The 12396-nt window shown below is 35.3% G+C and overlaps 1 protein-coding gene across 9 annotated transcripts in view; it reads right to left on the minus strand.

Annotated features, from left to right (window-relative positions):
- Positions 1-1512: 1512 nt before the first annotated feature.
- LOC138305914 (uncharacterized) overlaps positions 1513-12396 on the minus strand; it is a 145749-nt gene continuing 134865 nt past the window's right edge. For all 9 annotated transcript variants that reach the window (XM_069246198.1, XM_069246201.1, XM_069246200.1 and 6 more), the window contains 4 exons: positions 8992-9886; positions 8808-8835; positions 7738-8046; positions 1513-5714 (listed from right to left, as the gene is read on the minus strand). In XM_069246198.1, the coding sequence (XP_069102299.1) occupies positions 5410-5714; positions 7738-8046; positions 8808-8835; positions 8992-9886 (1537 nt within the window). In that variant the 3' untranslated portion in view covers positions 1513-5409. The remainder of the gene's footprint in view (positions 5715-7737; positions 8047-8807; positions 8836-8991; positions 9887-12396) is intronic.

The following is a 12396-nucleotide window of genomic DNA, read 5'->3' on the forward strand; positions in this document are numbered from 1 at the left end:
ACTTTAACACATAATTATCTTCCTTACAACTAAATATGACATTGTACTGAGCATGCAGAATCAATTAAAGAATGTATTAGAAATATATAGCAAGAGACATCGTCATGTTCTTCATGGTGGCAGTCAACGAATTTTCACGGGACATAACTTAATATTGTTCATGGCGTCAGACGTGAAAACAGTAGCAACATAATTTAATCACTCAATTGGTCGGTGTGTGTTTGATCGAAAATGTACGCATAATAAAATAAAATAAACATGCTATTTACATCTGACTTGTTGTTTTGAAACATACCTCTCTTCATATTAGTAAGGCTATACTTCTATTTTTAAGTTATTTTTTTTTTCAATTTGTCTGCAACACTACTAAGGGCCCACATAAAATTGTATGTCTACCGTGTCTTTAAGATCCGTATGGAACGTACCAATCTGCTTACATGACATAGTCAGCATTGGATCATATGTCTACCGTGTTTTTCCTGGGATTGGTCAATTCCTCGGAATGGAATTCTTAGAGATGTGGAAATGATCATCCTCGATACTCCAGGGGTTACTATAACTGATGGTATATCCACCCCTGGACTACATAATAGTAAAACCGAAGGCAGTTCAGGAGAAACAAATCTGAACCAATCATAGGCCTGCAAAAGATTCCCTTGGAAAACTATAGAGAAAGCCACGCCCATCTGTAAAACCACACTGTCAACCAGTGTACCGTTATACGGCTCTTGTGATGTACGTACATCAAAGGACTAAATTACCTGTTCTGTTCTGTTGCCTTCAGTTTTTTTAGATACTCCACGGTGGGTATAACGTCAATTATATTAACCCCTGAAGTATCGAGGATGGAAAATGATCTTAATAAATCATGTAATTTATTACATGTTTTATTTTATTAGAAATAGTTGATTTATGAACCTGAATAGGTGGTGGGTCATTTTTAGAATGACAATATCATGTCATAAAAAACCCTAGATGCCGCAGGTTTGGCTTTCCAGGCAAAAATACAAAAATAATATCAAGATTCTTTCACAAGCATGTAGTTCAATCGGTTGCAGTAGACAACTCACTTTGCACTGTGCTTAAAAACAGCTTTAATCTGCTCGCTACAACTTGACTATGACGCATATATTTTACGGAAACGTCTGTTTGCTCTAAGGATAACAGAAAATAAGCTGGCCCATTAAATAATCAGTGCAACAAACCAACCTAGAAATATAACTACGATTGGCTGAGAACTGTAAAACGTAAATATTTCGCATAATCTTTACAGGGAAAACCTATTTGAGAAGATGGGGTCTGATATTTGCAGGTACTTATGACATTAACTATGGGAACTGGTTTCAGTTCAATCACCAAATATCCAGCAAAAAACCCATTGACATATGTTCGTTAATAGTTTAATTCTTACTATCGGGGCTATCTTTATTAATTGTCTTCCACTTTTGGTTTCAAAGCGCCATTTACATTCGTATCTAATACCAGTTATATAAAAAACAACGTAAGATTAAATAGGTATTAATGTGTTTATTATATACAAATATATAACTAAAACCTGGTAGTCATCGTTTTAATTTGTCAGTTCACTATAATATAAAGTTTACATCTTAACGATCACCATTGTATATTGATAACATCAAATCAGAACCACTTTTTGTTAGTTAAAAACAAATAAACATAATATGAGTTGAATTTTGTATTATCCAATCACATAACGAGCACTAACACCGAGTTGAAGGCCTATTAAGTTATTTTAGTTACATAATTTCTTGTGTGATGGCATGCTATAATCGCGTTTTAACGCAAACACATACTTAAATGTAACAGTGTTTCTACAAAGTATACAATTAAATGACATGTTTTAAAAATCGTTTTTGAGATACACTTTATTGTGACTGTGTCGCATCCATGGAAGTAAGTTTAGTTTGATGGGAGCCAGTGACTGATCCCCGTGTAAAGCACGTGGTTGGACACCCATGGACGCATTCTAAATATAGATAATACATAATCAAACGGAAAATAAACAATGTTACCACCCACTAGATGTAATGATAGACTGATGGCACTTTACGTCCTTGGTCCAGTCCGAGTCGAGGACCCAACCTCACGTGTATCGATTTACCTACTGTATATAGGGGTTGGTATGCGCGTTGAAATACGGATAGAAAGAAAGACAATGGTGGTCGACGACAATTGAATGTTTTTAAAACTATTCTTGAAATATTTTTTTTAAATCTCAGTTAAAATCGCTATGACGTACAATGCTAGCGTCAATACCTTACAGACTCGTAACCGCAGAAAAGTCCGTTTATGAATGAAAAGTTGAACTCTCATATTCAAGCTCATGTCGATCACACACAATTACACCGTTATATTGTCAGAAATACAACCTTACTCATTATCACCCCCCTCCCAACCCCCCATGTAAACACTGTTCCTCAATTTACACTTTAGTACACTAAGGTATACGACTTATTTTACATTTTAAATCTAAAAAATAAAATAAATTCGATGTTTAATTCCTAAAACTAATTTTTACTTTTGGACTGCTGAACTACTCTTAGACTACAAAATGTTATGACATCATAATCAATATATTATATTGATAATTTTTTTAGCGTTGATGATTCAATTTGCTTGATTTTGCCAGTTAACCATTAGTATAATTCGTTTAGTGAATTAATGAAAACACAGTAAATATGCCTGAATGGTAATCATAAAATATATTATATATTCAATATAGGTCGGCTACCAAATACATAAACCAATTTGGCCTGTATCTCTAGACTACATGATTGATTCGATAACCCCTTTAAAACCTATACACATACTTGTTAAGTATTCACAAGAATATAGCATCACATAATCAATATAAAAACACAAAAGAGAAATTAAAACATTTATGCACAAATGGTAACATATATAAACAAGTAGAACTTATGTTTGGAGTTACAAATTCCCGTCACAAAACAAACTAGACTGTCTGATTGACAATTAAATAAGGAATGATGGCAGCGAAAGTGTTCAGTTCGTTCACAAAACAGAAATGATATGTTTGACACCAGTGATATAATGGTTATAATGTGTTATCTACTAGAAACATAAAATAGTTGCAGTTATACCTATAAACATTTCCTCGCAGAAATCCATTAATATCACTGGTGACATTCTAACTACCTTTTATAATTGAACTAAACATTACTTGCGAACCATTAATTTATAAGCTATATCATCTAGTTTGTTAACGATTGCCACGTAGAAAATAATTCGCAAACTGTCCACAAAAAGATATAGTTTAAGATACATTTAATAGGAACACTGCTACAATTAAAAATAAAAAACAAGAAATAATATATATTGTATATTAAAGGGACAATTCAGTCTAAGAGTACATTTAAATTTGCATATAAATCGGAAACAAACCAGTTCTAATTGAAATTAGATTAGTTGGTTTTACTCTGATATACCAGAAAAGCACACTGTAGTGAAATGTATTTGAAATGTTTAAACTTGCTGTCCGCCATTACACATATTGCATTTGATTAACGTACGTGACTTTGGCTCGGGTATGGGTACAGCATACATGATATACCTGTTTAATCGTATTGATCAACGATTTTGAATTTCAACGGTATTAATCAAAATTACTTAACAGCGTCGTAGAATTTGTCAATATTTCTTGTTATATGTTAATATTGTTTATATGTTTTAATATAGAACAATGTATTTATGTCATATTTTGCTTCATGGTTATGTAACATAATTAGCCTCATTGAATTGTCCCTTTAAATACATGATATGAATAAATACCAAAATGTGAAAAACAACAAGCTCATGGGCCTTAACGGTGGGCCTATTGACACAATACAATACCTCAAAGAATATAGTAGTGACAGACACTTATGACAATACAAAGAACTCTTTATTAGAAGAAGTTCAGCTTCTGACGAGTTTGACCTTAAATTGAGGTCAAGGTAATTGATTTTCATATAAATTGTAGCCCTTCATGCCAACACACTACAAATCCAGTAAGGTATCAAGTCTCTTAGATATACACAATAAGTCGTTTAAAGATTTTAGCCTATTTGATCCATATGACCTTGAAGGGCGGACAAGGGCATTCATTTGAACAGCCCTTCATTCCAGCATGTTACAAGCCCAATATCAAATCTCTAGGACTCTTAGTTATTCATAAGAATGTTTTTTTTGCCTATTTGATCCTCGTGACATTGAATGACGGTCAAAGTCATTCATTTATTTATATAGGTCATTATGCTACAGGCCAATATCAGTACCCTAGGCCTATCAGTTATTGAGAAGAAATCGTTTGAACGGTGGACGGCGGACGGCGCACAACGCAAGACGACAGACGAAGTATGATGGTTATAGGTCATCCAGACCTTTCCGGTCAGATGACCTAAACAATACAAATGTATTTTTAAAAGTTGATCTGCACTCTTGCACCATTCTAAGTCAATGGCGGCTAGTAATATTTGAAATGGAGTTTCTACATTGACCTCTAAATTCTAATATTTGAGGTTTACGGACATCTTAGTTGTTCCATGTATTTTTTATCAGATATTTTACATCGATATTATTACATATTTTGGACACGTCTTGACTGTTTCCTATTTACACAATACATGTTCACGTCTAAAATCTAAACAGCATCACGAAATAAATACTTACTTCAATTGAAATGCACACCATAACGGACACAATAGAAATAGTGGAATACAATAATTGTTCATATTTCCATAATTGTATGTACATTAATTGTTTGATGCTCTCTAGCACTTCTAAACCATGTCTGCTTTGTTTGGATGTTTCCACGGACACTATCTCACTGATTTGGGTTTTATTAGTTTAACGTCCTATTGACAGTCAAGCTCATTTAAGGACGTGCAAGATTTGTTGATGGAGGAAAGCCTGAGTACCCGGCGAAAAACCACCGACCAGCAGTCAGTACCTGGCAACTGCCCCACCTGGGATTTGAACTCGCGACACAGAGATGGATGGCTTGTGGTAATATGTTAAGACATCTTAACCACTCGGCCACATGTATACAAAACTGTACGCGCGGCAGGTAGTCTTCCTATATGTGCACATTGATATAAGACAAGATATAACAATTGTTATTAGATAATCCCAAATGCAAAACAAAAGATATTTCTGCAAAACTTGAAGCATTAGAATTTTTAACATATGAAGGAAACTTGATTTATTTTAAATTAAGTTGAGTATTGCGTAACCAGATGAAAGTATCACAAATTGAAGTATTCGTATACGACGATAAAAGTTGACCAGGTACTGCTGATCTACTGGTGGTACTCCCACGATGTACAAACACATGAGTACATAAAGTTGATGTGTTTAAAAACGAAGTACTCTCTCCATTTACATCTAAATCTAAGTGTTTTTCAGTGCTGTGATTAGGGATTCTGTGTCCATGTTACACTCCCTCATTGCCAGTAAAATCGCGTTCCTTGTTGGTCGAGGCTTTGACTCGGTAATGAAAGCTTTCAGTAAAGCTTTGATCTTTTCACTTGTGGCTTTATGTCTGTACTGGTCGTCGAAATCGTCTACTGTTTTTGGTGAAAATCCAAGTTCAAGGAAAAGACTGAAGTACGCTTTTACATCTAAATATCTTTCGATGACTGGAACATCGTTTACAGAAAGTGGTTTCTGTAACCATGGTACCGGTAATCGATCGTCTGGAAAAACAACAAATAAAAAACCTATCACTCTGCTACTAAAGAAGAAATCGCCTTTATGTCTTACGATGGCGAATATCTAAACAAACATAACTAGGGTGAGTAAACAATTCCTCAATGACTATAACATCCTTACTCATCCGATCATAACCGACACTTCTCTTTGGTTAAGTAAACCGTAGATGGCAAATTGTCAAACAAGTTGTCATTTCATTCTTTTCAAAATGAATGCGAACCACTGGAGGTATAGCAGAGCCTCCGTATGACCTTACGAGATCCTTTCATCATTTCCTTATAGTAAAAGGTGACACATTACAGAATTATTTATGACCACATTTACGTCTCTCAACCCGAGACATTATTCAGCGTTAACCAAGCTAAAAGCTATGTGGTTTTCTGATGGCATATTGTAATTTTTGCCCAAAGCTAAATGCAGATCAAAGATAGATAATGACATCAGACTTTGTTTGACAATTAATAGTAGCAAAGTTCGCCGTATGACGGCCATTCCACTGCCCTACACAGTACTCCTTTATAAATGTTTATATTCGCAGATGCTATTTCGCTAAATCCACATCCAAGTTCGCAAAATTAAATACCTTGCGAAATTGATTAAAGCCACAGTTTTACATGTTATGGTCTGTCGTATGAATGACGCTTTAATATAATTCGCGACCATAACCCCCAGATAAGATAAAACAAATTACATCGCGAATTTTTACACACGCGGAATGTAACAGCTAAACAGTAATTGACAATTTAACCATTATAAATACCCCTTGTATTCTGCCACTCACGATCATACACAAATCAGGCTTACGATTAGCCATGCACGAGATTTACGAATTCAATATTCGCTGTTGTTACCTGACTATATATATATATATGAAATATAAATGAAATATTTTCGACTGTTTTCACACGACGTTGGTTGCTTTAAAATCGTATATATATACAAATCCTCAGAAACTATTGACCGGTCAATAGTTTGACTGTTAACCGACTGGGAATGTTTGCACGAGCTTAATTGTTTACGTCATAAACACCGTTGCGCCGGAACCAAATATTCGTTCGAATATTCGTCATTCTCAACAGAAGCTTGGACGACTTTATGATTGCGTTACGGTGATTTGTTAAAATATCAGGCCGATGACATTTTGATAGTTAAGGAACATACGAAAGGTAGAAGCGCTGTAAATACGAAAAACATCATCCATGGGAAATGCAACTTCGCACGGCGTTGTATGATACACGTCTAGCGAATTTTCAAGTTCATTGTTTGCTTTATTGAACACCGATTTGAGATTTCTGGACCATTCAGGTAACAAAACAGATGTTTCATACCTTATCATGCCTCGGTCTTGGGACAATGAAGTAGAAACATTATACATTTGTTGACTGGGTTTGAGGTCAACATGTGTTATGTCGAACCCTCGGACCAAACTGTTACCCTCGGCCTTCGGCCTCGGGCAACAGTTTGGTTTTTTGGTTCGACATAACACATGTTGACCGAAAATCCATTATTATACTTCCTTTTACAATTCACTTTCTGTTAATAATTGTACTTCCATTGGTTATCGCATAACGGCGGAAGATGCCGGGTAGTGGCGAATACTAATGAATTGTGACGTCATTGACGTCATTATGGACGTTAGCATTCAATATTTCAATCTTGACCCAGTCAACATTTCGATGTTGACCGGTCAAAATTTCACGGGCGCAAACATCTGAAATATTGGACTCTTTTTACTATAGAAAAGTATAGGGAATACAAAGTAAAGGTATAACAAAATGATTTAAGGACTGTCGGATAACCACGAATAGATTGACATTGTCCAATTGATGACACCGTTGAAAAGAAGTTTAAGGTAACCATATAAGTCATGGTGTCATCAAAATATGAGAGCTTGATGCAAGGTTCAATAAAATAACTGATGATTTAGATAAAACACATATTTATATACATTTGTTGACTGGGTTTGAGGTCAACATGTGATATGTCGAACCAAAGGACCAAACTTACCTACGAAAACGCTCTCCCTGTTTTCGTCAATGACGCTGGTGAGCTTTGTTGGATCCATTCCATTTCGTGACATCGCATCAGCAACAGTGGCGAAGTCCATACCCGCCTTCAGCTTCATTCGTTGAACAAACAGCTTCGTTATTCGAGATCTGAAGGCTAGATGTCGATGTTCTTCCATCTCCTGCTCTAGTGTCTCGATTGGAAGGTCAAGTTCAACAAAGAATGTCCGACATCCATTGCCTATGAATCTGGAAACTCTATTGACTTCTCTGTAGGTAAGTTTTCTCTTCGGTAACCTGGCCATTAGCTCTGTATCAAACGTGTAACAATATCAACACAGCAGGTGTGTCGATTTCATCAAACTTACTATATTAGAAAATTCGATTTCTCGTTTAAGATAAAGGCTAAATGGTAAATTAAAATTTATCACGAGACGTTAATTAGCAACAACGATTACCACCAGCGGTGACACTTATGTTACTGTTTGAATCTTTACTAGCTATAGAAAAAAGGATACATTTTGTTTAAACTACAAAATAAGTGCGTATTACACTATCTTAATTACCTAGCTTTCGCTTATACTCGCACACTATTATCAATCAGTATCGATCAAAAACTACTCGGACAGCTACATACGGTTCGTTATTAATGTATAATTTGAAACTTCCAAGCACTTTTCTAATATTCGCATACTTTTTTCTACATTGTATTCAAATAGTATCCAACCGAACGAATATTCGAATGTTTCTTCACATCCACAGAACAAAACGATGAATAAAAGATGAATATGAATTAAAATATCTAATTTAATTGATATATTTACAAGTGTGGATTATACATTATATCTTTATATCCTTTGTTGGTGATATCAACGATTATGTTTGCTTATTATGCGATATATGTAAATAGAAAAACATGTTTTGCACAAGATGCTTTAGCTACGCTAGAGTTTTAAAGTATATATATATAATGTAATCGTTACTCGTTTTCACTTATTACAAGAAGATATGCTTCTCCTGATTTTAATATACATGTAGTAGGTTCTGTATCTTATGTATCATAGTACATACCGCCAATGTTCGAAGTCACCTCCAGTTTCTACAAACAAAGAAAAATATATATCAATGTAATATGCAACAGCTAAAACCAAAACATAAAAAACCTTATAAAATAGTACAGCAGATTACGCAAAACGATGAGTTCATTTTGAACAATAAGTTTTATTTTAAGCATATAACATTCTAAGATACATACCTCAGAATTCGGGTGCTTAAACCAGGTGTAAATTTCATCTCTGTCTATCCACTGTTCTCCTTTTAAACCATGACATTTGGCACTTGTATTCTTTTGAAGATCGTCTTTCTTCACCATTTTGTCACTGGATGTAATCCGGTAGTCTTTGTGGAAGTAAAACTGGTAATCGAGATGCTTTTGGTGATTTGATTCTAGAATGCGCTTAAGAAGAAACTCAAGGATGCATAGCACGCTCACCCCGGCCCCTACACGCTCTTGTGGTGTGTCTTCCTTGGCGTTTTTAAACATTGTGACTTTCATAGCGTTGTCTTTACAATGGATGATCACATTCCACACGGAATCCACAGCTAGACAAGCAAATCCTCTCCAGATAAACGTCAACTCCTCATGTGCTGGTAGATGGAGTGATCCAAATCTATGGATACAAGACGCAATCATCTTGTCCCACACGGCCTGTGGGATAAAGGGCTTGTTGAATTTCAAACACAATGTGACAGTGGTGATGGTGTCGGGTGCATCAAGAATGGGTTGAATCACCTCAAGATCAGCGTTTCGCAGCATACTTGGTACTATGTAGTAATCAACATCGGCATCTGGATCCTCTAAAACCGGCTTTGCAATAAGGTTCAAGGTTTCCATCACTATGAAGAGAATCTCTCTTTTCTCAAAGAATATCTCGTCTGCCCAAAGCTCTAGGAGTAGTTCTAGTCGCAGAACACCCGACTTTTCGTATTGTTTCCACTTGCGACTCAGCATGTGTGACAAGGAAGCTGTGAACTTGGGATCTGTAATAACCGCCTTGAAGGCATCAATCGTCCATTGTGCCTTCAATACCAGGAAGGGACTCTTTCCCTCTAATCCGAAACAATGAAATGATCCATTCAGCTTCAAATTTCTGAGACCAAAAACAATATTTCGACAATAAGTAATACTAAACAAACTAAATAAAGCAACGTAGAAACAACACTATCGTTATTTGGCTAATACGACAACTTGTAGTATTTTGTGGTACATATCCGTTATTTGAGTTTTTTTTTTAAATAGGTGCTACTAAGTAATTGGAATTCCGAACATGTGTGAAACAAATTACAATCTGGAATTGTGTGTTTCAACGATACTCGGAGAAATATTTGTTGTCTAATGTTGTGTGGAGTGGAGTTTCCATCGACGAATCTCGTTTAAATCAGTCTCAAAACTCAATGCTTACGCTTCATGATATTGGCTTTACTTTCTAATGAACTCATTGTTTCTGTTTTGTTATTCTATATTTGCTTAAGGATGGTCACTGTGTAAGTACGCAAAAACTATGTAAATCTACGATACAAAATTATCTATAGAAAGCTACAGGCGGAAATTAATTAATTAATTAGTTATATATTTTCAAAATAAAACAATATTGGCACAAATAAAAATACAATACAGAATTTCCACGTAAAATTACTTTTACAAATTTAAAATTGTCTAGATATGATCTGTATGCAATAATTAGATAGAGATGAAATTATTTATATAATTTAATTTTTATACATTGATTTGGTATCAGCGTTCTCTCTGTCAGACAATTTTTTACTCTGTATCCAGGTATTTGTTTACGCTTATAGTTTATGCATGTGACATAAATTTTAAAGAAAAAAGTCTATGAATCTTGTAGCATTTTATAACCATGTCGGTCACCTATATTCGGTCCCCATCATTGGGCTAACACTAAATCCCCCTCCTTCAACATAGGTGGAACGATAAACATAATTTATATCCCGTTTCAGGTATTTGTTTACCAGGTATTTGACACAAAAATTTAAACAAAGGTGGCGTACCTAATAGGTTGTTTCTACTACAAATTCTGTTCCACTTCCTCCAAGGATGTTTCTCGCTAATTTTGGTTACAATCCATGCAGAACTCTAGGACAAGTAGCGATTTAAAGGATTTACCTCTATTTTCCCTATTGGGCCCCCACCCCTCCTGCCCCGGGGGGTCAGAGCCAAAATTTATACAAGTTCTGTTCCCCCTCCCCCAAGCATGTTTTGGCCAAATTTGGTTACAATCCATGCAGAACTCTAGGACAAGTAGCGATTTATAGGATTTACCTCTATTTCCCCTATTGGGCACCGCCCCTCCTGCCCCCGGGGGGTCAGAGCCAAAATTTATACAAGTTCTGTTCCCCCTCCCCCAAGGATGTTTGTGGCCAAATTTGGTTACAATCCATGCAGAACTCTATGACTAGTAGCGATTTAAAGGAAATGTTGACGGACGGACAGACGGACGGACAGACGGACGACGGACGCCGCGCCATGACTTAAGCTCACCGGCCCTTCGGGCCAGGTGAGCTAATAAACTAAATAAATACATCAGTAGAAACAACACTATCGTTATTTGGCTAATACGACAACTTGTAGTATTTTGCAGGTACATATCCGTTATTTGAGTTTTTTAAAAAGGTGCTACTAAGTAATTGGAACATGTGTGAAATAAATTACAATCTGGAATTGTGTGTTTTTAACAATACTCGGAAAATTATTTGTTGTCTAATGTTGTGTGGAGTGAAGTTTCCATCGACGAATCTCCTTTAAATCAGTCTCAAAACTCAATGCTTACGCTTCGTGATATTGGCTTTGCTTTCTAACGAACTAATTGTTTCTGTTTTTATTCTATATCTGCTTTAGGATGGTCACAGTGTAAGTACGCAAAAACTATATAAATTTACGATACAAAATATACAATTCCCTATAGAAACCTGAAGACGGAAATTTATTAATTAATTAGCACAAATAAAAATGCAATACAGAATTTCCCCGTAAAAGAAAAATTGTTTAGATATGATCTGTATGCAATAATTAGATAAATGAAGTTATTTATATATGCATTGATATGGTATCAACGTTCTGTGTCACACATGTTTTTTTTCTTTACTCTGTATCCAGGTATTTATTTAACTTGTAGCTTATGTATGTGGCTTAAATTAAATAAAAACGTCTTGAATCTTGGATTTTTATAATCTATAATCATTCGGTCACTATATTCTCCCTCACTCCTAACAATAAATCCCTATTAACATAGTTTAACGACAAACATAATTTAAAGGTTTTTGCGTTTCGAAGAATGATCGTTTATTGGGTATTGGTTAAAATCGATTATCTCTAATATTCAATTTTTTTAAAGTCAAGTCCCTAATCGGAACGACTAATACTTTCCTATTATCTGAAGCGTTTGTATCAGAAAGGCATTACGTATTTTTTTATATGAAACACTCCAATCTTTAAACTCGCGATGAAGGTGGCGTGATGACTAGACTAGGTTGTGCAGACAAACTAGAACAAAAACACTTCCATTTCCAATAAATCAAAATACACATTACGACATAGCGAAACAGGTTGTGAATTGACAAGAACCGGACTATCGAGCATTAT

Source organism: Argopecten irradians, chromosome 13, assembly GCF_041381155.1.
Source record: "Argopecten irradians isolate NY chromosome 13, Ai_NY, whole genome shotgun sequence".
Taxonomy (NCBI): domain Eukaryota; kingdom Metazoa; phylum Mollusca; class Bivalvia; order Pectinida; family Pectinidae; genus Argopecten; species Argopecten irradians.